The sequence below is a fragment of the Sparus aurata genome, chromosome 2 (genome assembly GCF_900880675.1).
Source record: "Sparus aurata chromosome 2, fSpaAur1.1, whole genome shotgun sequence".
In the NCBI taxonomy this organism is placed as follows: domain Eukaryota; kingdom Metazoa; phylum Chordata; class Actinopteri; order Spariformes; family Sparidae; genus Sparus; species Sparus aurata.
Genome location: NC_044188.1, coordinates 13,724,356 through 13,750,129, shown reverse-complemented (window position 1 = coordinate 13,750,129; position 25,774 = coordinate 13,724,356). Strand labels below are relative to the sequence as shown.

General features: G+C 40.0%; 3 protein-coding genes across 9 annotated transcripts in view; 1 reads left to right on the top strand and 2 right to left on the bottom strand.

The window, feature by feature from the left end:
• The first annotated feature begins 881 nt into the window (after window positions 1-881).
• Window positions 882-15,741, top strand: LOC115572337 (uncharacterized). The gene is made up of 16 exons (XM_030402315.1): window positions 882-936; window positions 5,611-5,643; window positions 5,849-5,926; window positions 7,571-7,603; window positions 7,685-7,720; window positions 8,043-8,084; window positions 8,173-8,222; window positions 8,355-8,407; window positions 8,491-8,717; window positions 9,724-9,977; window positions 11,914-12,039; window positions 12,980-13,115; window positions 13,265-13,312; window positions 13,413-13,484; window positions 13,578-13,868; window positions 14,415-15,741. Exons 1-16 carry the CDS (start codon window positions 882-884, stop codon window positions 14,441-14,443), a joined length of 1,563 nt encoding a protein of 520 aa, XP_030258175.1. The 3' UTR covers window positions 14,444-15,741.
• Window positions 15,742-16,501: 760 nt separating this feature from the next.
• On the bottom strand, window positions 16,502-19,827 carry il12a (interleukin 12a). The gene is made up of 7 exons (XM_030405919.1): window positions 19,748-19,827; window positions 19,476-19,624; window positions 19,235-19,318; window positions 17,793-17,834; window positions 17,244-17,369; window positions 17,095-17,136; window positions 16,502-16,925 (listed from the first exon to the last, which is right to left on the bottom strand). Exons 1-7 carry the CDS (start codon window positions 19,764-19,766, stop codon window positions 16,785-16,787), a joined length of 603 nt encoding a protein of 200 aa, XP_030261779.1. The 5' UTR covers window positions 19,767-19,827; the 3' UTR covers window positions 16,502-16,784.
• A 3,723-nt stretch (window positions 19,828-23,550) lies between these two features.
• Window positions 23,551-25,774, bottom strand: part of schip1 (schwannomin interacting protein 1) — a 243,300-nt gene continuing 241,076 nt past the window's right edge. For 6 of the 7 annotated variants that reach the window (XM_030442478.1, XM_030442493.1, XM_030442486.1 and 3 more), the window contains one exon: window positions 24,288-24,505. In XM_030442478.1, the coding sequence (XP_030298338.1) occupies window positions 24,454-24,505 (52 nt within the window). In that variant the 3' untranslated portion in view covers window positions 24,288-24,453. Of the gene's footprint in view, window positions 24,506-25,774 lie in introns of all 7 variants that reach the window. The other variant, XM_030442470.1, reaches the window with a different exon arrangement.

Sequence of the window (25,774 nt, the reverse complement as noted above, 5' to 3'; positions counted from 1 at the left end):
CTCCTGAAGGATCTCAGGCGTGTTGCCTCTTGTTGCAGCTCGAACTGCGTCAACAGGTCGCTCCAGTCAGACACATCTGAACTTGGCTCATTGTTTGTTGTGATCGCCTACATTCCTGGATAGTCGAGCACTTATCAAAAGAATCAAATGGCTAAATAGTCGAGAAGAGCCGGTTTTGACAGTCAGCGATCATGGTTGAAATCTTAATGTTACACAATGACAATATGGTAGAATCACGCCTGAAATATTTAATATTATGATCATTGCGGTCAAGTGTGTTCTACTGTTATGCGTCGCATGCTTTCACGTGTATGAAACAAAAGTTTCACTTCAGTCATTTCAGTTATTTTTGGACCAAATGTGCTTGGAATCACAAATTTAAGATGCAATTTTGTGATGATATCATGACAATATAGTACAGCTCTTGTAAATAAATGATCAGATTAAATATTTATCATCCGCCCCCAATCCTTGTCTGTTTACAAAAGCAGAAAAAAAGTGTGATTCGAAACCAGTCAGCAAAAGTACCCAGCAAGCACCCCTCCACAGCTGCTGCGCTGCTCTGAAAGTGGGTCAGAGCAGGAGTTTGGGTGGAAAGGTGAATCTATCACTCGACAGGATGGGTTTGGTGTCAGCAGTGTGAGAAAGTGAGACGCTGGCAGCTTGTACACATTTCCTGTTTTTCTCATTCACTCGGCTGCGTGTGTTCCTGTTTGAAAGCAGAAGTGGTCGACTGTGAGAGCCTGCAGCTGCACAATTTTTTAAGAGCCATCGCAAGTTCCAGCCCTCTAAATACTTCTATAATTGTCATCACACGTCCCAGAGGTCCCTCCCATGACTCCATGACTCCCATGAATTCTGTGTCGTTGAAAGTTGACTGAATGTTATCTCCTCTGCCCCACAGAGACGGAGATATCCCCGCGCCTGAAAACAAAGGTAAACATCAACCCGGTTTCACTTCTTCCCCTCCTCCCACTCATTGCCGCCATCTCTTTCTCTTTTCGCCGTCTCACAGAGCACATGTTGAGCTACATGTGTCTGTGGTGTTGTTGTTACACACTGATCACACTATGAGCTTCCTCTCTGGCTCCTTTTTTAGTGTTTAAAAGCTGAACATCCCCATCTATTATTCCACACTGCTGTGGTTTTCCTTCCTTTATTTATGCCTCTGCACCTTTCTCTCCACTCACCGTTTGGCCTCCCTGATTTCCATATCATTTGCCTCAAAGGGCAGCAGGATTTATGCACAGTCATACGCTCACCTGTGTCCCAAGTTTAGCTATTTTTAATTCTGAACACCAGAACAGAGAATTAAATCTTTAATATTAGTTTTTCTTAAAAATATAGATAGCTGTGATAAACTTAAATAAAAACAGAATTTGCAAACTAACTGTTCATGAGCCCATGTAGTTATATCCTTTATACAACCATATGCTGGCAGCAAATTCTGAATAATATAGTAAATATATTTACAAAAATCTATGAAGTTAATGAGGTTAAGCATTAAATACTGATTTGTTGTTTGCAACACTTCCTTTCCTTCCTGTCTTTATATGTCATCCTACCTTTCTCTCTACTCGCTGTGTTTGGCCTCCCTGATTTCCATAACATTGGCCTGAAAGGACCAGTTTGTGGGATTTGGTGGCACCCTGTGGCGAGGCTGCAGAAAGCAAGTAACTGGCCGCTAAAAACACAAAAGAAAACAGGAAAGGCCCTCTAAAGAAATGGTGTTGAACTTGTCCATTCTGAGCTACTGGAATTCGTAGTGATGAAAACAACATAAAGGAATAACAAATATAACTATGACTGTTATATTTCACTTAAGACCATAGATCCTCCTAAATCCTACACATCGAACCTTTAGAGGGCCAAAAGATTAACGCAGTCATGCAGTCGCTCCCCTGTTTTGCCATTTTTAACACTGTACACTAGAACATAAATTCCAAACAAATAAATCCTTTTAAATAAAAACTTTTTGTTAGTGTGAGTTTTAGGATTTTTATTCTTTGGGCTAAAAATTGTGACATTATATGGTAAGAAGACACTAACAAAACATCAGCAGACATGATGAGCTGCTAATGATGAGGAATAGGGATGCAAAATATGATTTTTTTTTTTGTGGACAATATGACAACTGATAATTACTTGCTCCTCGTGGCTGATACAGATGAGATAATCAATCATTTAACATTTTTGTTTTGTTCATGTAACCTGTAGTTTGTTCACATCTGAGGATTAGATGTACTGAGCAAAGATGGATTATTTTGTATTTCATGGATCCAACCAAAGGAAATCTGGCATCACTATTACAAAGGGATAAAATCAAAGGGCAGTTCTGACTCTTCAAATGTTCACTTGGAAAGGTACAGATATCCTTTTTAGCTTATAGAGCATTTTGTCTTTGAATTCAAAGTAAAAGCTTTGATCAGATATTATTATATTTGATATTTCTTAGCTAATGTACTCCGATACAAAATAGACTGGAAGGATTTGACATTTTCTCTCACTGCCACAGGGATTTCCAATCCAATATACATTTTCCCCACATTTAAAACTTTTCAACAAACCGTGTGGAAATCATTGGGACCATTTTTATTTGGTAAGAGTTTGTAATGGTGCTAAGAACTTTATCAGTGACCTGCTGTGTCTTAATGAATACAACTGATCGCAGAAGCACTGACTTTCATGATGACATTGACCACAAAACTATTTATTGTGGATTGGCCACAAGCCGAAAAGGCTGAGATCCACTGCTGTGCGCCACACATGAACCTCCTCATGCCCTTGTTTTTTTTTGTTTTTTTTGTACGCCAGCAGATGGCAGCCAACAGCCATGGAACGATCCAGATCTGTGAAGCCGTAAACAAGTATGTGTGTGCTCATGTTTGCATGAGCATGTGTGTATCTGTGCGGGTGTTTGCTCTCCACCTTGTTTGTCAGTCTGATGAAGGGAAGCGGCCATGCCAGAGTGAAGAGGGATGCCTGCTGGCTCAGATGGAGCAGCAGCAGCAGCACAGAAAGTGATTGGCCATGGGAGGCATATGAGGACGGGGAGAGAGAAATGGAGGTGAAGCAGACAGATCGAGCGGACTCGAGGAGAGAGATTGATGAGGGAGGTGCCGAGAGTCGAGCGGGCGATGGCAGCATCTGCTTGTTAGTCTAAGATAAAACTCTGTGGGCCAGAGAGGATGGGCTCCATCCATTAGACGGCCAGGCACTCAGCCAGATGGCCCGGCCCACGGACATCCACTGCTGCTGGGAAGAGAGGAGAAGAAGCTCCTCTGGACCCATCTGTATAAATGTGCCAGGATGTTAATGCATGGCACTTATCAGAGGCTGCTTCTCAGGGTGCCACCGCTCAGCTGCTGGGGAATGATGGATATGTTGAAGCTGGTGGAGTTAGTCAGACATGCTGAGGGCTTTTTTGATGATTAATTTGGATGGAGAGCTTTTAAAAACACACAAACACACACACACACACACACACACACACACACACACACACACAGTACACAAACATGTAAGCAAAGTAAAAGGTCTCTCACTGGGGCTGCACCTCTTAGAGGAAGAGCCCCTGTGACAGAAGGCAAAAGTCAGTACTGGGTAGTCCAACTATCACTACTTTTCATATGTCACAAAAGTTTGAAGAGTACGGGTGTGGAGTTCAGCATCGCTGGTTGTGGCTGAGGTTTTGGTTTGCAAAGGTTGAGCTGCGGCTTAAGAAAACTGTCCTGTGTTTTTCTTCCAGTAAAAGTGCAGCACGGGAGGGCTGGCTTTAAACGTTTCTGTGTTCTCCATTACACGGCTGCACAGACACTGAAGAAATGTGCAAAAGGGCAAACATTTGAGTCTATGTTGGACTTTCCTTGGTGCAACACGAGGCATGCATGATGAGTCACCCTATATGTGGGTTACTCTACAGGTGCACCGGGTCAGTCATCTCGAGCTTGATTAAACACACACAAAGCCAATTACCAGCAGGTCCATTCATTACAGACATACCAGAACAAAACATAGCCACCTTTCTCGTACACGTCTGATTTAGAGTAAATATGTAGAAATCGTAGGTTGTACACCGGAAATCGGTATAGACAAATTTAAAAGATCAGGTCACTGAAAATGCATCATATCGATGCCGCAGGAGGCCAAATCTGAAGTAGAACGATTGCCAGCTGCAAAGTGTCTTGCAGTAGCTGATTGTGGATCAGCACAGCAAACGTGTTCATTGATTCTGAATTTAACTTCCTACTTACTGGATGTCACATTTGATACATGCAGGAAGGTAGACAACAGTACTACGGCTGCATGTTATAACTTTTGTGGCCACAAAGCTGCTAAAAAGTGTTGACATTTTCAGAATTACAACACACAATGCCGCTGTGTCCAGGACATTGTCTGCTCTATATGAGAAAAGAGAAAAAAGAGTTAAACATCTCTTTTTTTTTAGCCCGATTGATACTCAATTTCTGGGGCTGATAACGATACCGATATTAGTTAATTGTTATGAGATAACGAGAGAAATTAACTGGTCGTCTCATCGACCGTATTCATTTTCTTGAGACATCAAACACAAGCTTAAATGTCATACTGCTGTGTTCCAGTTGCAACTCGTATAAACTCAGGAAATCTGTCAAATTGTTATCATTCACTGCTTTCTAATTGATTATTAAATGAAGAGACAATAGACTGGTCCATATTTCAATGTAAAACAAACTTTTTGATGACCCATTAACGCTTCAGTGAGACATCAACAAAGATTAGCTTTCAACTACGTCCAAGCTGACTTTTTGATAATGTAGAACAACACCATAGGTTAGGCATGAATGAATGAACGCCATTTCGCTTCACATCTTGCACGTTTAAGTCTGGAGTGAAACGCACTCGATGGAATAAATCGGCAATATTAGCTAGGAAGATGCTGAATGCTAACGTTAACTAATGGGTCATTAAATATGTTGATTTCCTCGAAATATGTCCTGATGTTCTTCCAGATTTTCACTATTCATCATCTTTTCAATCCTTGATAATAATTGGTCTGATTCCTTAGATTCATTTTTAGTGTAACTGCTGATTTAAGCTGAAAATGTCAGATCAAATAGCACCTATTGTTGATCAATGCATCAGGCTGTACTTCTATTAGCCTCTCTGTGTGCGAGTCCTGCCTCGAGGCACTACTGCACCTGAGGTTTTGTTTGGGTTAAACAGACTTTGGTAAGTAAAGACGCAGAATATTGTCTGCTTTCCCTCTTCACAGTAATGTATTGGTTTCACTGGGAGTAACTATTAATAGGGCTCTGGTTCCTGTCAGGTGAAAATAATGAGACACAGTCATATGGCTTCAGTGTTCCTGAAACAGTGTGGTTGTTGAATGCATTAACTGCCTGGCAGTACACTAACCACAGGAATGGGTGGATGATGCGATCAGACCTTTAAAGGTGGTAACAAGTTCCCGTAAAAGATGACAACAGCAGGGTAAACAACAAATGTTAACAATGATGTCGTGATAGAAATGACTAATGAGATGGAAATTTTACAAGGACGTCTCACACGTTGGAGATAATGTTTCTACAGATCAACAGCACTGACCTCAAAATTGCACATATGTTACAGATAATCTGCCAGAGAGTGACAGCAGTGGTTCAGGTAAGCAGCAATATTGCACCGCAACAGGTTCACTCATTTGCTTTTTTCACATAACTCAAAGAGAAAATTCATCATCCGCAGATCCACAATTCAATGTCGTCTTTTTTCCTGTCACATTAAACCATTTTACTCATTCGTTGGAAATTCAGTGCAAAGTTTTCAGCTCCCTCACACGTCCCCTTTGCATGTTGATGTGTCGAAACAGAGAACACAGGAACATCCACTGAGGACAGCTCAGAGGATGAGGAGGAGGACGAGGATGAAGAGGAGGCTGAGGATTCTGGTGAGAGACCCAAGTTGAGCTGCTCCAGCATGCCCTTAGAAGAGTAGTTTGACAATTTTGTGAAATTTGCTTTCTTTGCAAGAAACAATGGAGCGTTTAATACCACTCTCATGTCTGAAGCTACAGCTAGGAGGCTCTTAGCTTAGCTTAGCTTAGCTTAGCGTAGCTTAGCATAACGACTGGGAACAGCAGGAAACAGCTAGCCTGGCTCTGTTCAGGAGTAGACAAAAATCCCCTCTAAAGCTCAAAAATTAACATGTCTTATGCCTTTTTGTTTAAATATCTGAAAACAAAGGGTAAAAACTGAATGTTGTGGTTTAATGGAATTTCTTACCCTGGGAGCAGTGACTTCCTGGAGTCTTGTTGTCACCCAGAGGTTAATAACATGTCTTCAGACTTGCCTTAGGACAGACCCAGGCTAGCTGTTTCCCCCCGTTTCCAGTATTTATGCTAAACTAAGCTAGCTGGCTGCTGGAGGTGGCTACTAGTTCCTTGGTTGCCATGACACTGGGAAGGGATGAGCCGAATTTGGCGAATTTTGGCCACTAGGAGGCGCTGAAGAGATGGGAAGTTTTTATCTCTTGAACGGCCTCACCGATTTTACGAAATTTGGTCGGTATGATGTAGGGCCAATCCTGAGGCCATATCTTGAAGGTGGTCATGACTGGTCAATGTGGGCGTGTCTTATTAGAAGACAAAAAACAACAAACATTAATTTCAGCCCAACTATTATGCTGAGAGCTTTGAAATGTATATGGTAGATATAGAATAGGTGACAGTTCTTCCATACCAGAAATTGCACATGTATTCCACTAGGTGGCGCTATAATGGATGCAATTGCGTTTTTGCCTGTAACTTCCACATTTCAAATAACACATTTGCAAACCTTATATCCATATGTTCCCTGAACACAGCTGGGTTTTCTGACATAGGACACGACCACTTCTGCTGCAAATTTCCGTCGCGAAATTGCCACATATGCAAAATCTACTTTTTCCAACTCCTCCTTGGGATTTTGTCCGATCTGCGTGAAACTTGGCATGTGCACTCTTCAGCTGGACCTTATCTAAAGTTATCAAAAGAATTTTGCTCGGTCAAAAAATGCACAACTTATTAACAAACAAATTTCTGTAGCTGGTCATGACTGGTCAATGTGGGCGTGGCTTATTACAACAAATCCAAATCGGCACACATTCAGCCTTTTGCACTTCCAGTGCACTTCCCATTACAGAGAATACCACGGCTCAGACGTTGGCCAGTGTCCTCACTTTTGCCCCGAGCCCGTCATCCTTTGGGGCCAACTTCCGTGGGTTATGCGGTGCGTGGTGTCCGAGTCACGCGGGGGGGCTTGGCCCCGTTCATAAATGCTTGCACTTCTAGTTATTATTATTTTTACAATATATGACAAAGAAGATATGACATTTCAGTGGAATTGATATCAATATATGATTTAAATCAGTGCATTAATAAAATAAAATAGATAACTTTAATTGACTGGACGCACTGATCTCTAGTAGCTGTGTATTTAGCATATAGACACAAGAACAACATCGATCTTCATCTAACTCCTAAAGAAAGCAAATAAGTGCATATTATTATCTGTTTCTCACTCTCCCTGCTCTGCTGTGTTTTGACTCTCACCAGAAGCCTGCGCTGATAAGTACAGAAGAGAGGAAGGTAAGAACTAACATCCTTTAATAAATCCTCGAACATCTTTTTTTACTTCATGTATTAACAGTCGATCTCCGTTCTTTGCAGACAACGAAGAGGCCGAGGCAGAGGAGTTTAAAAACGGTGCGACGCTTCATGAGTTCATAATACAGTACCTGCTTTTTAAAACTGTTGTGTTTGTTGTTGACATCCAGTCCGCCATGTTAGCTGGTTGTCATAGTTGCCATAACTTTAGTGGTAACTCGTTGATCTTGTGGCCAAATTTTAATATGATATGAATGAGTGAATGAATTTTTGTAACACAGACTTGGATTCGTCATGTCACTGAGCTCCATCCTTACAACCCTAAAAAACTGGCTCACAATCTGAACAGCTTGTCACGAGACTCAACAGCCTCTCACATGTGATTTTCGTTTCATAATATTGGAATTATTTTACCTTCCAGAGTCAGTCGCTAGACCTGAAGCGGAGGTTTCAAATGGGAAAGGTAAGCACTTAAACAAATGTTCTGGAGATTGTTTCACATGTTTTGTGAGTAACATCTTGTTTGTTTGTTTTTTCGCACATCCTGACAGATGAGAGGGCCTTCAAATTCTGCTGTGAAAAATGTAAAGCCGTTCAGCAGGTGGGTCGAGAAACCAAGCACTTGTCTTTTCCATACATACTCAATTGTATTTCACATTCTTCTGATACTGTGGACGACCTTGTGTTAGTCTTCTATGGTATTTCAAAAAGGTTTTAATTATTTGTCTGACAGAGCCACGGCAATGAGCTGGTCACCCCCAGGAGGATCTCTAAGGGACGATTACAGTGAGTACGACTGTCTATGCACATTTATACTGATTCTGCATGTACAGCATCACTCACTCTGTGTGTGTGTGTGTGTGTTTTAGGGTGCAGCTGGAAGGAGAGGGCACATACGAGTGTTCGGTCACCGGCCTGGTGTTTGAAGCATCGGAGCGAGTCCTGGTGCGGTACTCAATTCTGTCCTGGTCCAAGTTTGGCTCGTTCCTCAGGGACTCCTGGAAGTTCGCTGGACCCATCTTTAACGTGGACACCGTCAACAAGGACGCGTCCGTCCTCAAGTCCATCCAATTCCCTCACTCCGTCTGTCTTGCCGGTGAGATATCAGAGCTGTCTCTCTCCTGTTTGTCCTCTGTGATCAGTTTACAATACATGATTATGATCTTGGCTTCCTGTGGTGAGAGATGTTGCCCGGAGGTTGTTTTGAATTTAGTTGACTTCTGAGAAAGTGATGTACAGTTCTTAATTATTAATCAAGATAATGACTCATCTTAAATCTTTTATACAAAGTACTTAATTTCAGTGAGTATCGTTATCTTTTATCTACCAACTAATAAAAGCCAGAGGCTTGCCTGTGCCTCAGTTCAAGCGTGTAGTCATGATACACAGTACATCGTCAGAGAGCTTGGTTGACTGGAGCAGATAGGCGCTTCTACGCCCGCCCTAGAGCCTAAAACGGCAAATGAGTGATCGTGTAGACAAGTGACCCACTCTTTCTTTTGATTGATGCATCATGTAGCCAATGAGATTTCAAACCTGGTACTATACAGTTTATAGCAGTTTTTAAAGCTATAAAACATTTTGGGGAATTTTGCTGTTTGAATAGGCTGTTTTTTCACCTGAGCACTTGCCTTTGGCTATTTTATATGTACAAAGTAAATAAGGAAACAAGGAACTTTAATAAGTTTTTGCCCCTGTTAGTCTGAGGCAGGGTATTTTGCCAGGTGCCAGAATATTTCATGTGTTTAGTGTTTTGTTTCAGTGATTTGAAACATTTGAGCATGGACCATGTTAGACTATATGATGTGGACCCATTGTGTTACAGGTCAACTGCAGGCTTACTTTTGCATAAAAAAATGTAGGCGAGAAAAACACATAATCTACCAAGTTCAAACTCCTGAAGATTAATGCAAGAAGCACTTACAGATCTTCTTAAAAAAATTCAGCTTAAGCCCAAAACCATGCCTATACTCCAAATGGTTCAACATCAGCTTTGAATTTACTTTGCGCTGGACTGGTTAAAGGCCTTTTAGGATCATTTTAAATACATTTCCAGGAATAAAACATAAAACCTTATTTTTTCCGTCATTATCTTCACACAGATCCAGAAAATGAGATGACATTCAGCGTCCTGCACATGAAGGACAACCGTCCACTCATCGAGCCGACAGTGGACCACTCAGGTAGCCACGTCAAGTGGAATGTAACGTCCTTGTCACCGGTGGGTCCCATCATTCAGACGAGCCAGTCCGTAGAGCACCACGGGGTGGTCCTGGTCTACAAGCAGGCGGGCAGCGACAACAACAACTACAGCTTCCATGTCTACCTGGCCACCAACAGTTCATCTGACATCAAGGTAAGCGGAGGTGGACACTGTGTGCACCTTATTGTTATGGAATCACGATTGACAGTTTTTCTGCTCCTTACTTCACAAAAACACTTTCTAGGCTTTTACTTGCATGTTTTAAAACTGAAAAAACTTTTGGGGAAATTTGGACAAGTTCTCACAAACCTCCTTTAGTTGCCAGATCCTGTTTTTTGATTTTCTAAAACAGGATCCATTTCGAACAGTTATTTTTAATCTGTAAGTAACATGACTGGCAAGTTTACATGTTAATGTCACGACTGAAAAAAAGAACCTAGAAGTTGTTTCGACCATCTGCCTGCTCAGGATACAGTAACATTTTGGTATCTGTTCCTGTACAGTGATGAAATAGTGCGATTACATTACTGGATACAGTATGAACAAGATGAAGCCTGATTGTCTGAGTACACACACACTCATATATTTATTAAATATTATTATATATCTTATGCCCAGCTTCTGAAGACAGTCATTTTCATTTGTCATGTTTCATTTCTTATTCCTCAATCATTGATGATCCACTTTTAAATTAATACAAATAAGCCAAAGTCAGAGTGACAAAGCTCTTCATGACTTTTTACACCAAAGTGCATTCTGTGTTTTAATTGAGGAGTTTTTCTCTGCGCATTAAAAAAAAACAAAAAATCTTTTCCCTCATGCACAGTACAAATAAATATTCCATTCATGAGACCGTCACCTGAGTTAGCCTGAATTCTTCAATTGTGACGTGCCATCATACCAACCACCTACTCGATAAAACTCCGGCAAAATGCCTGCGAAACCTGTGAATGAATTGTGTGTGAAAAATAAACAGCCAAAATGCTACTTTCACTTCTTGTTCGTGCTTTGAACTGCACTGGCTTCGGTGCTCTAAGACCTCATAAAGTCCGGGTTTGTGTAATCTACCGAAGCAGAGGTGAAACAGAAAGATGTTGTGATGAGGTCATAGTGCAATGCAAAAATATTATGAAAAACTCAGTTAAGATGTTGAAAGGAGGAAATTTCAACATCAGGTGTGTTGATGGAATCTTTGGTATTAGTGACCTCATTAATGTAATATTTTTGTGCCATGACACAGCACATTTTGGAAATAAACAATTCTTGGCCTTTGGTTGCCATCAGTGTCAGTCCTTTTATTATATATAACAAATACAGTCAGCAGACAGCAAAAGGTGCACCTGTAAAGAAATACATTTTAAATATCGCATCGATATCAGAATGAATTATCTTGCTGTTACAGTCTGAACCAGAACGAGGCAACGCTGCGTTTACTCTCGAACCTGCAAAACATGTACAACACAGGGCTTTATATGTGGCGCATGTAGTCGACTAATTAAAGGAAGCACATCCTTCTTAACGGTGGGGCTAGACAAATTTAGCTCTTTTACCGTAATAACGCTTTTAAATATTCTTTAATTTCACATTTTCATAATTTGAGATGACAGCACGGTATCTTAATTACTGAAAATATATGGTGACCAAAAACAGCAACCATCATTTTTGTTTTGGCAACTAATAGCTGGTTGGGTTCACTGGTATATACAGCCTGTTTAAGTGGCGATGAGTCCACTGGTGTGTGTATTACTGTGTAAGGCTTTGCCTTGCTCTGACATCAACGTGACCATTATGTTGATTCATTTTAACACTGTACAGCTGAGGTCACTCAGGAAGTGTGTCTGTGGTGGTGAGCATGTGTGTTGGTGAATAATCCTACCAGAACTATGAACAAATTTGTGCTTTCCCATCTGATGTGTTTTTCCATCACTGTGTACATTATCTGCAACAAACGCTGAGGGGGGCTGAAGTCGTTTAGTGGTTTGTCGCTCTAAGACGCCGTTAGTTGTTCCACTTCAGACTGTGGAAAATTAAAGTTTTTGTAGCCTGGCTCATCATCCTGTCTTCTTCCTGCTGCCCATTTGTGGACCAGGATATTACCAAACAGGTGCGGAGCTACAAGAATCGCTACATTAAGATAGACAAGCCTCCCACGTGTAAGCTGGACGAGGGGACGTATCGCCTTGTGAGCGAGCCGGAGGGAGAGATCAAACCTGAGGTGCGTGAAACCATTTTCATGGTGCGAAAACACAAACATTTACAGTACATTATCCTTTAACTACATTATGATCATCATTGTATTTGTTTTTGCATGTACTCCACAATAATAATTATTTTATTTATAGGGACAGTTCACACAAAATAAAGCAAAAATACATATTTATCCTCTTGCCTACTGTTGATGAGTTTTCAACTACATAACACTAGATTTAAAAAAAAAACAACAACTCAACAGCAATGTCTCTTTCCAGAAATCATGACTTGGTTACTCAAGATTATCCACGGCCCTTGTTGTGAGCAGTCACATGTGGGAACTATGTTCTTTCTACCAAAGTACACCCCCAAACGTATCACAGCACAGAAGGAAGCGTGATTCACCGCTGAGCGAGCTAACGTCAAAGCTCAGCCGAGGAGGCCGTCATTATTAGTTACAACACACTCTGTCATGAGCCGTGCCTCTTCTCATTACTCAGGTTGCACATCCTCCATTCCTTTCCTCGCCTCCTCTCCTCATGTGAGTCCCTGTGTGTCACGCCCCTTTTTATCACCGGTATCAAAAGAATTCCATAGAAAGGATACACCTGTGCATTCTTGCTCATAGCTCATCCCGTGAGCCTCCTCTTTCCTTGTTCCTCTCACCTCGAGGTGTGTTTGAGACATTCCCCCAATATGGCGGGACGATGAAGGAGAGCAGGAGATGAGTAACGACAAATAGAAAAATGAGATGAGCCACGTGAGTAGATGCACACTTCCTTCTGCGTGGTTAAGCAGTTGGTGGTTGGTGTTTCGGAAGAAAGAAAATAGTTCCTACAGATTAAAACAATTCATGCCCAAATGATCTAAATGGATGAATAGCACTGAAGTTGAGAGGAAAAATATGTATGTTTGATTTTGGGTTGAATTGTCCCTTTAAATGATGTTTATGTGTCCCTTTGCAGGACTTGAAATTCACCCTTGCAGTGACGAAGATGAAGGGTTACTTTGAAGCTTTCTTCGAGCAGCCTCCTCCATTTAAATTGTCTCTCATAGAGATCAACACTGAGGAGACCGTGTGGTCGGCCACCATCAGAGAAGGTAACGGTGCATTTAGTCACACTGAACATGTTTGGTGATTTGATTCGAGGTGTTGAGGCTGACATCAGGCTAAACCAGGGTTTTTTTTCCCAGAGTTAATTGCTTATTAGAGTGGCGATGGCCGTCTGATTTTTCTTTCTGTTTTTTAGGTGATTGTGTGGAGAACATGGAGAAGAAACCGAGGAAAAGGACAAACAGTAAGCTTCTTGTTGTCCTTGTTTTTAAATCACATTTCTCCATCACAGTGTTCTTTAAGCGTCTCCAGGCTGACTCCTATCATACCCGTCTCTCTCTCAGGCAGACAGAGGAGCAGCAGCCCCTCAGAAGAGGAGACGGCCTGTAAAAGGCCTCGATGGCAGGACGAGCCAGGTAACTTTTGCTAACAGAGGAACACCTGAACTATTTCCAGATGCTGTCGGTCCAAAGTGATTCTGAAATAAATTACTCACATGTGTTTTCCAGATGGAGTGACCGCAGTGATAACTCAGGCCCGGGACATGTCAGAAAAACAGCTACTGCAGGTGGCCAAGCGGCTCGGGAAGGAGTGGAAGCAGGTGGCTATCTATCTGGACTTGAACTCCAGGGAGCTGGACGACATCCAAGCGGTGGAGAAAGACGTGACCATGCAGAAGCTGAAGATGCTGGTGGAGTGGAAGAGCAGAAGGCGGCCGGGAGAGGCTACGGCGTACCACCTGTGGAAGAGTGTGGAGGACCTGGATGACCTGCCAAATGAGGTCCATCAGACTCTGCAAGGTAACACACTGCATACAATAGACTACAACTAGCTGTGATATTAGATATGAGGACATTGTGTATGAAGTATGTTTATTTATTAAGTTTAAAATGACACAACATCCAACAGATTAAAGCATCAGAAGCAGCCAAATACAATCAGAATATCTCATGATTAACACAAATTTCCAGTACATATCTACTCTTTTAAAGTCTGTTTACGCCTGTTTGTGTTTAATGTGATGAATCTGAACCTGTAAAACTTGGTGAACAACATTCTAGCTTACTTGCCAGCGAGCTAATTGCTAACCCTGCATTGGCTCAGATTGCTACAGCTCTAGGTGTGTACCAAAATATTAACGTTAAGTATTAATGGTTAAAGGACACACAGTGAAGAATTTTGTCCATTTGAATCAACCTTCATTTGAAAAACGTAGCTTACTTTTGAAAGAAGCACGCTGATGACGTCAGAGGGCTGTGATTGGTTGATTACAGTGTTGACCCAGGAACATAATGTGGGACGTCAACAATGGGCTGACGGTTTGTGTTTTTGTGTCTTTTTTTCAGACATGATGGACAATCGAGCAGCTAAGTGAAAGAGATTTGACTCAAATTGACTGTTGGGCATCTGTCGCTCCAGCGTCGATCTCAGGAAAACAACCAATCAAGAGTTGACCCGAGGACCAAACATCAGCTCTTCCGTCCGTCCGTGCTCTGGACATGAAACTGACCTGTTTCTGAGACTGATTTTTTTTCTTTTATTGTCGCATTTCATGAAAAGAGCCACTGCCTGAACTTTTGATGGGCATTTTCCATTGTCAGTCATTTAATTCTGTAATGAATACAGAGTAGACAAGTTGTACTTAAAGCTCCTGTTATGTAGGTAGAATCAGGTAAAAAACAAAAAAATGACCAGTAGAGGTCATTGAGATATTTAGTAGCTAATCATGTAGCCAGTAAACGATGTAAGTGTAGGTGCTGCAGTGTTGAAACTGCAAAAAAGAAAAATGGGGAAAAAAACCAACCTGTGTATCTGTTTCGCTTTTAAATGTTATGTTTGTGGGACTTTTTATAAAAGAATTAGGCATCACATCACATTCACATGCTCGTGACTGTGAAGGGACTGAACTATATTTTTGTATTTTCGCACGCTGTGTCCTGTAAATATTTCACTTTTTTTTACAAAATTTTTCAAACCTGTGATTTATTTTTTTAAAGTCTGTTTAATTTTTGTTCGTCATTCAGCCTGTAAAACTAAGTTGCATTATAATGTTTATTTTGTCTAACTTGAATTATGAATCCCTCCTGTGACTGGAGCGCACATCTTGTGTTTGCTAAGGCTAAACATGTGTATTACAAGAAGTGTGCACCGTGGAAACAAACAAATAACGAGCTTTTGGATTCAGGGCTGAATTTAAAGAATAATCCTGTGTGAGTGCAGCTGCAGCCTCGAAACATTCATAGATAAGATACAAGTCATATTTTCAAGGCTTATTTCATAGCTGTAGAGCTCAGAAAGCTTATGGTTTGGAAAACAAACCCTACCGTAAACCGCCTGTAGAAACATTTCAGTTACATTTTCTCAACATCCAGATATTAGTCGCAGCTCTGTTCCTCTTGTACCTGTTTTCAAGCGACACTGTTTTCAACACTATCTGGGAAAAGGCTGCAGAGAGCGGGTGAATCTTGTTGGATTTTCCATTAATGATATCATGCAGTTATGTTTACATTCAGAGAACACGGTCGCTTCTTTTAACAATGGACCACCACAAGTCCAGTCCGTCCTCTTTGCACGTGTGTCTGTCATGTGTGAGTCCAGCAGAAGAACTGTGGAATAAATGTAAAGATGCAAATGTGTACCAAATAAAACAAGGAAAGCTCTCCTAAGGCCTTCTTCAGCGTTACTTTGTCATTTGTGGGTGTGATCCTTAATAAACAGACGCCAAGGAACTTAAAGATTAAGGAAGGGTCATTACGTCACTGTATCTGACTTTGGTGCCAGACTGCGGTGTCAGTTGTAAACCCACTAAAACCCAACATATCTAGGTCGTATGAGTTCTGATGAAGAAACGCCTCAAAGAAAATTAAAGACCACACTTCTTCTTCTACTTTTTTGCCAACATGTTTGCCCCTTGATCATGTTTGGGAAAGGCTCCTGTTTGCAGTGTAATTGCTGATATGTTGGGTTTTAGTGTGTTCTTCTATGAATCTTCCGACTGACTTCAATACAGCTGCACACCACAATCTGGCACCAAAGCAAAATTTGTGATGTAATGACCCTTTCTTCTTTTTTTAGGTTCCCAGAAGCCAGGAACTTGGCAGTGTGATTGGCCACCAGCTGGTACAAAAATATCATAGCAACATCGTCAACAAACAAGAAATAGTCCTGTGAAAGTTTAAGAAAAGAGAATAGAATATCTATATCTTTCTGATCCTGACCAGCTGATACAAACACTTGTAATACAGGAAGCATGTGTCGACTCGTCTGTGATTCACTGACATCAGCTCCAGTTTCAATCATCAAACCACTTCCACTCCAGCTCTTGATACCACAAATATACTTTATTATAAATAACAATATAAATAACATCACAGGCCATCAAATAAATAAATAAATAAATAGTAATAATAAATAGATAAATAGATACATTCCCCCAAATATTGGAATACAATAATAGATTAAAAAATGGGCCATCATGGTGTCTCTGCTCTAACTCCAGTGAAGAGGCCAGATAGCTTATGCCTGAGCAGCAGTCATGCCGACAGTTGTGCAGCATGTGCAGTGTAAAGATCAACTTGGTTAGTAGTTGTAGACGGTGGTAGTGAATGATCAGGAAGGCCTGTTCAGCTGCGATAAGTTAAAGGACATAAAAAACAAATCTTTTAATTAATTGGAATGATGGTGATGATGATGACGACGACGTGGCCGTGGGCTGTTTACATCCTGTGGTCTCCCGAGGAGATGTAGCCCATAGCCCGGTTGATGGTGATGAGGCGGGCGTAGAAGCCTCTCATCATCTTACACATCTCCTGCCTGTCCATGAAGGAGTCGTTTTTCCACTTCGGCTCCTCGGCAGGCTGTAAGGCAACACAGGAGGAAGACACAATAATCAACTGCTAGTTTCACACTTAAAAAATAAAAACTCCACCCCAGCTTCCCTCTGTGTCTGTTGTATCACTTTTCCTCTTTAAGGCTGAGAGATGAGGCGCGTATAAGGAACAAAGAAGGAGAAACAGAAAAAAATACCTCAGAGGCGTCGTTGTCTCCATCCGCCATCGGGGAGCATTTCTGTGTAAAAACCAAGCAAGATTTCGTCAGTGTTATTTCCCAGGAGATTCTCGCTCTCTCTGTCTTTAAATCATGATTGTTTCTCTCTGTCTCTGTGATAAACACACCTTCCTCAGGTCCTGGATAATCCCCAGAGTTGGGTTCAGAAGTGGAACGTGAGCGATCCTGAGGTAGGACTGGATCACGGCATCGTAGTGGGCCAAGTCCTTCATGATGTTCCTCATGCATTCGCTCTGCCGAGAGAAACACGAGAAGACAATTACCAGTCTGCATCGTGAAAACATGAGGAAGTGAGATGAGCGAAGCGATTGAATGGGTGTTGAATGTGAAATGTCCTCGACAACACGTGTAAAGCTGGATTTAAAGCTACTACAAGGAACTTCTGGTGACCTCTGGGGGCAAAGGTTCACTGAGCAGCTTCTTCCCTCAGACTGTGAACAGATTTTATTCTATGACGTCCAATCCAAACCAGAAATAGCCCATATTCTCACTGGTGGTCTTGATTCCTTTATGTTGTCATATAGAGGCACCGGTATTAAATAGAGACTGTTGCATTACCAGTTAGATGTTCCTTGTAGTAGATTTAAAGAAAATATTTGTGGTATGATTTAGTGTAACATACATAATCTTAAAAAGAGACAGAAACTGAAGCCTACCTCGCTGAAGGATGAGTTTCTCTGCATCATGCAGCCGGAGTGCTGTGGAGAGAAAGACATTTCAGACATGAGCAAATGTATTCTTCTGGTCAAGTGTTGAGTTTTATTACATGTGGAGTTAGTGAAATCTGAGGTGAAACTGAAAATTGAGGCTGTTCTTTCCATAAACATGTTAAAAAAGTAAAAACATATCCTCTTCTCTTTCCTTCTGCTCGAAAAGCCAACAGAATGAAAAAGTTGAGCTGGTCATCACTTATCATAACAATTTAATAATTTGGTAATTCGTCATTTACAGTCAGTGTTGTAAAAAGCACCCAAAAGTCAGTAAGAGTGAAGATATGAAGTGAAAATATTACTGTGGTAGAAGTGAAAGTCACCCGTATAAATAGTACTCGAGCAAAGGTCTTAACTATGGTATGAATGTATTAATGAAGTGAAATGATTAAAGTCATTGTTAATGTTATTGGAAGTATCGAAAGTGGAAGTGAAAGTAAATTAGTAACTAGTTACTTTGCAGATTACATGCTGCATCAGAGCCAAATTAATTGATTTTATCGGCAATCTGATCATTAAATAAACAATGTATAGAAAGCCTTTACATAAATAAAGATGTGTATAAAGTTATGAAATAAGTGTAATAGTAGAAGATGTGCAAAAGTACACATATGTTATACTGTAAAGTACAGGTCTGCTAATTATTGACCTGTACTCTGATTACAGATGAAATAAATCAATGTACAAATATTCTACTTGCTGGCTCTAATGCAGCATGTAATCTGCTAAGCAACTAGAAACTAAAGTTATCAAACAAATATTATGAAGTAAAATTACATTATCTACTTCTAAAGTGTAGTGGAGCAGAAAAAGAAAGAACCACTTTGAAATTGCACTTTAGTAGAATACTTGAGTAAATATACTTAGTTACATCAATACATACGAATAGTACTTGAGTAAAAATCTTTAAGTGTTTGAGATTGAATGTACTTAACTATCAAAAGTACAAGTTAGAGTAGATCATACATTTATTTACATGTTGATTTTTATCACTTAAAGCCTTAAAGTTTCTTAGATCGTATGTACTCAAGTATCAAAAGTAGAAGTAAAAGTAAATTACACATATATTCAAATGTTTATATACTGGTCTACTATACTATGAGTCAACTGGATGTCATAATCTTACTAATTTTATCAGCTTGCCCATTAAATTAATGAATCAAAAAATAATGTTCTACTTTGGCTCTAATGCAGCATGTAATCTGCAAAGTAACCATTAAATAAAGGTATCAAACAAATGCAGTGGAGTAAAAAGTACAACGTTTGCCTCCAAAAATGTAATGGAGAGGAAAGTACAAAAAGAACATACAATAAGTACTTTAAAATTGTACCTAAGTTTAGTAAATATACTTTTCTTTACGTTACTGTTCATAATCAACAAGTCTCACCTGAGTGGGTGCGCAGGCCAGAACTGTGTCAGCAGTACTCTTCACCACCGCTTTACTAGGGGGGATGCCATAACACAGAGTCTCCTGCAACACAAAATACACGTCGTAAATCAGAGTAATAGAGTAAAAAATAAATAAATAAATAAATAAATAAATAATATATATATGTGTGTGTGTGTGTGTGTGTGTGTGTAATCCAGCCCTTCAGCATCAACATTCACCAGAGGAACAGTGTACTCACGTTTTTGGGCAGCCCTGAGATGTTCAGCAGGAGGCTCCTGAACAGAGACGAGCACTCCTCGCACCTCTCCGGGCTCAGGGTGCGCAGCGGGAGTCCAGAGGCTGCGCGCCAGCTGGAGGTGAGGAGCAGCAGCACGCAGCTGGAGAAGTCTGCACCGCAACACAACAACAAGCATCAACACATGCGACTCTTTTTTTTTTTTTTCTGACTACACGACCCCACAACAATGCTGAGCACAACAATGAAGAGCTGCCCCAGGCTCTCTGACTTACACAGATTACAGATTGTCATCTCTCTGATCAGATGGATATCTCTGCTGGATGTGTCTGTTGAGTCAGTAGCACTTGTGTCTCTGCCGTCTTATCTGATGGAGACTTTATATCTGCTGCCGGTGGGGGGGATTCCCTCCGCCGGCCTGCAGCACTCATAAAAAGAAAACTGAAACGTCATCTGAAATTTCCTCGTCGGTCGAACGAAAAACGGGAAGTGAACATGTTTGTTTCTGATTTGAGGTGAAAACAACTACGGGAAAAAAAGTAAACTCAGAGCGTGAGTGATGTCACTGATTTAAATTTAGAAAACAAAGAGCTTTTATTGTGTACAACCAAACATTCAGACTGTTGAGGTCATCTTTAACACTGAACACAGAGACAGGAAGAGTTTAAACTGACTATCGAAATGGAGGACTGAAAAAAGTAGCTCAAAAGATAAATAAACAAACAAACAAATAAACAAACAAACAAATACATAAATAAATACTTGATTAAAAGCACCAAAAGTAAACTTTGGCATGCATTTATTCATAAAAATGTGACATTTGTCTCAGCATCAGTTTTTAAGCTTATTTATTTACATACTGGTATCTGTGTCCATTTTCCCTCTGCATTTTGCAAACATGCACTAAATATGCATGCACATAAATAAATACATTGAAAATTATTACATTAAATGGTAAAACAAGTGCAAACATGGGGAAATTAATAAAAAGAAAATGAAATATGGAAGCAAATTACCATAAAAATATCAAATAATGTCACATTTTAGGAGTTAATTAATCTATACATTTTCTTTGTGCATTTCATGACACATTTACTTATTTATTCACACACACACACACACACACACACACACACACACACACACACACACACACAGAAAGTTTATTTAATTGATAAGATTAATGCTGATTTGCAGGAAGCAGCTGTACACTACAGAGGACTGAAACTGCCAAAATAAAAAATAGATATAATAATAAATTAATTTAAAATGTGACCTAAATTGTTAAAAAAAAAACCACCTTAGAAAAACCTTAGCTTTTTCAGCTTTTATTTACCTTTGATCTAACCCCCATTTTATTTAATTATATATTAGTTTCGGTATTTATTTCTGTATTCTTTTCCCTTCGCATTTCGCAAGATAAGATAATAGGAAATACTAAATAAATAAGTAAATGTGAAATTATTATCGGTATAGGCCATGAGAAGCAGGTGATTACAGGTTATCAGCTGAAAAAAAATCCATATTGTGCATCCCTAATAAATACAAATCAAATAGATTGAGTATACAAAGGTGAATAAATGAAAACTGAAATATCAAAATCATGTCCCATTTTATGAGTTAAGGAATGCATACATTTATTTATTTAGTATTCATTTGATGCATTTAATGACACATTTCCTGATTTATTGAGACAAACGGCTGAATTATTTATTCATTTTTGTATTTATGTTTTTGGCAGTGTCAGTCCTCCATAGAACAGCACCGACATGAGCTATAAGTATATCATGGATAGAATTACGTGGGAAACTTGAAGCCTTTGGGATCTAAAACCTTCAGTCAGCACCGCAGAGACAGTCGATAATCGATAGAATATGAAAGTGTTTCTTTTCCACGGTATTCTCGGGATTACATCAACATCACGCTGCTGCAGTGGAAACTTTGCAGTTGAAGTCATGTGCATCCATCTGTGATTCATGTCGATAAACTCGGTTGGATCACTGCTTCTCTACCTCACCGTCCACCTGAGGTCACAGTGAAGGAGAGTGGGGTGCAGCGGTAAACAAGAGGCCGGGTAAACCCACCATGGGCACCATCACCCACGTCTCTGTCCGCCGGTGTCCACACGGGGACAGACCAGCTCCAGTCAACGCTGCTGAGCTCGTCAGTGCAGAGGAGGGTCCGTTTGGTTTTTCCCTCTGTCTTGCACGGGTGGGCGGCGTGTTTGTGACTGGCAGCATGTAGTCCTCTGACGCAGTGGAAGAAAACAAGCGATATTAAAGAATATCCTCGAGAGAAAAGGTGCGACTCGAGCGCTGCCAGTACATTTCCATTTTACGCCAGAGGACAATGAGACACTTTCACTTTCCATGTGCTGATTTAATGAACGATTAGCTCATAAAATAGAGACATGCTTGTGATCAATGATGCAGTATTACAGATTATACTTCTTAACAGTGTATAATGTACTTAATCTACCTAGCAACAGGTTTAAAATCAATGATGGAATATAACTAGGTACATTTACTCAAGTACAAATCTGAGGTTCTTATGCTTTACTTAAGTATCTCCACTTTCTGTTACTCCATTCTTCCACTTGACTACATCTTGTTTACTCCATCACATTTAGCTAACATGATAACTTAAATTACTAGTTACTTTCTAGATTACATACATAAACTAAATACTAATTCTGATATTCAGAAAAATCCTGAATATAGTAAAGTATGATGAGTATCTAATAATGCAGAGACCAGTAGAACGTATCAATGTAAATGCTGCATAAGTGCTTTTTTAAACTGATTAGATAATAACTGATAAAGATAATACTTAACAAGTCTTTGCATTCATTGTATCTATATTTTGTAGGGTTAAAATGATCAATTTTCTAGATCTTTGTCAAATTTATCTTATTGTTGTTTTTTCTAGTGCTCTTATTTTTTCTTAAATATATGAATATTTGTAACTTTGCACCTTGTGTTTCATCGTGAAATGGCATTCAGAGTGGAAGGAAAAGTAAAGCTTTTATTGTACTCTAAGCGTGATTAGGGAAAATAAACGCTTTGACTTTGACTCTCTATAACTAAGAAATACAATATAACTCATTCCAAACAAACATTCATGTTGTGTTGTGCTTTTTTGGGTAATACTTGGGGTCAAAACCATGAGAAGGGGTATGTCATAAGGTCTAGAATAACATTTATATATTCATTTCTGAGCCTACTTGACAAAAAAACTCCTTAAAATGTTTGTACAAATGTGAATTTAACCAACTTCTGCTTCTTACATTCAACACATAACTTGCAGTCCTGAGTACAGTTCTTTCCCCAGATGCTCCAGAATGTCAAAGGTTTGTTAATCAGTGCACAACACTCAGAATGAGATTAATGTGAAATTCTCATGAATTCATCCTCCCTCGAAACCCTCCTCTCCCTGTTTTTCAGGACCCACGTTTGTTGTGTTTTGCAACACGAGGCAAGACACCCTCTGAAACTGCTTTGCTCAGTGAGCGGCTAACAGGAGTTTCCTGGCCTTTTTGTCTTGCTTCACTGCCACAGGACGGTCGAAGAGTGAAACTCACCGCCGCTCTTTGAACACAGGAACCTATATAACCATAGAGATGACCCATGAGTGTGAAGGGGGAGGGAGGGGGGACTTCTTCAGAGAAACACAGATCATATCTCGCATGAAAAATAACATCACATTCATTACCAAACCTTCCTGTCAGAGAGAATCATCCCTGTACACTTACCTTGAACCACTGGTGCACGGTTGTCATTTTTCATGAGAAGGACAATTACTAATCGTGACTTCAAAGGGGGCTGTCCACCTTAATATGGAGTCCCTTGAAGAGCGACGGACCAACCAGTGACGAGAGGGCAACAGACAGTGTCACGGTGAGGCAAGACCGAAACACAGCCAGTTGAGTCATACTACATGTAATGTGGTCGTATATTCTCACTGTAGTTGCGACCAGTGATCACACTTCCCATGTTCACTAGAAAGAGGAAGCTCCTCTGAAAAGAGCAGATCCAAATGCAGCCGAGCCGCGGCGACACACTGCACAGCCACACCGGCGTATATGAAACAAAGTTTATTCTTTATTTTACATTATCTGTACATAAACATTTCTTCCCTCAAATAAAGTTTCTGATTACAATAGGATGAAAACGATATTAACACACTTATTCATTTAAAATGACTCGTGTCAGAAAATCAACATTCACAAAATGTTGAAGAGCGATTAGAGTGAACGTATTACCAAAAGCTACGACTCCACTACAAGGCAGGCATGTTTCCTTTACACTCTTTTAGCACCTTCAAATAAACATTTCTCAGTTGAAAACTACCATTTGTGCAGAATAAAAACAGATCGACTTTGAAATACTTTAAAATTACTGTCCAACTTAAAATGGTCTGAAGAAGTTAGTTTCCATCTGTTTTTTTTTTTATACAATGTTGTTTCTTTTTTTTTCTCATGACTGACTTTCTACTAAATTTTTCACTATTATTTTATTTTTTTTTGCCCACAATTTTTGCGTTTGACAGTTATAATTTAGTGGCGAATGTAGAAAGTTAAAAAGAAACAATTCGCGAAGCAAGGCCGATCACTGCACAGGAAGCTGGGGACAGAATCCATGACAACACACAATCAGTTTCCTCTTCTCCCAGGAAGCAGGAAGTGCTCCTCCTCCGTCCTTTGGCGCCGGGAGGAAAAACCACAGAAGCAAATGAAAGAGGGTGGCCGTCTTCTGTGCTGCTGCTGCTTCCACTGGAGCCAGTGGGTGGGACAGGGAGGTGGACATCGGGGAGACGGGGTGGGGAGGGCGGAGAAGCAGCGAGGAGCAAAATACTTGGGACAAGCGGGCAAGGATTTTGGATCGACACGGGGCAGAGGTGGAATGGCCAGAGGGGAAAAGTCTGGATTGGAGTGGGAGCTTAGCTTGGCAGAGGGGAGGAGGGTGAAGCAGGGACGGGTATCTTATTTGGATAGGGTCCTCTCAGCCAAATGTTTCTGCTGGCTCTCAGCATGCCTGGGGAAAAAAAACAGGAAATGAACATATAGTTAATTAAAGGAGAAGTCTGGTGATTTTTTTTTTTTGACAACAAATTACAGTGAAAGATCAAACCCAACACAACTGGAGGTCATCTGGCTCACATTGTGTGAGGATCTTAGGTCGATGTAAACACAATCCGACACACCTGCTGGCATACACACAACATGATGCCGATAGTTGCTCTGGCTAAAAAAAGACATACCTGTAATAACATATACATATACATGTAATTACATATACGATATACATCTTTTCGGTGCCATTTAAATGATTCAACAAAACAACCTTCTTTTATTGGAAGGCATTTATGAATTCTAAAAGAAGTCTTGGATTTTATCATTTGACTCTAAAACTTGTTTTATCCCATGATGTTTTACAATTCTTGAGTTGTTTAATTTTAATTTGTGTTGTTTTTTTCCTGCTATTGATTCTTTCTCTTCTGTGAAGCACTTCGAAACCATGTTTAAAAAAGTGCTATATAAAAAAGTGTATTATTATTATTATTATTATTATAATAATAATTATTATTATTTATAATAATAATAATAATAATAATACAGTGAAAAATGAATGCAATGCAGGTGGGAAGTGAATGATAATCAGTCAGGAATAACTGTGGGTGTCACAGTTTGTGTTGCTGCTAATCTATCTAGTCAGAGAGTAGCCTACACACTGGTAATACTACACACTGGGTGCAATATTCCTTACACAAAGAAAGGAATAAGTTGGTGCAAAACAGTTGCTAAATTCACAAGAAGGGACAATCAATTAAGAAGTTCTATAGAAAATGTTTCTAAAAGCTCATAAAGATTCCCCTGACTCAAAAACTCCCAACATTTTTTTTAGGTGAGTTTGGGACTATTTTGCCAAAAGCAAGACAGGTGTGAACGTAATGACAAACAGAAAGAAATAACTGTGTATGTGACAGTTTGCATTGCGCTCATCTGTCACGGTGTAGCCTTCACACCGGTTATACAACACAATGGGACAAATTGGCGATATATTTTTTAAACAAAGAAAGGACTATGTTAATGTATTAAAATTAAATTGCCGAATACGCAAGAGGGGACAAATAATCAAGATTTTTTTAAATAAAAAGTGTTTCACAAAGCTGATAAAGTTTCCCCTGACTCAAAAACTCAAAAAAGTCTGGAGCTGATTTTCCACCACTTCAAGTTATTCACGCGTGGGTTTTGCTCTGGAGGACAGAGATCCCGCCTCGATGAGGATATCAAGAACGCAATT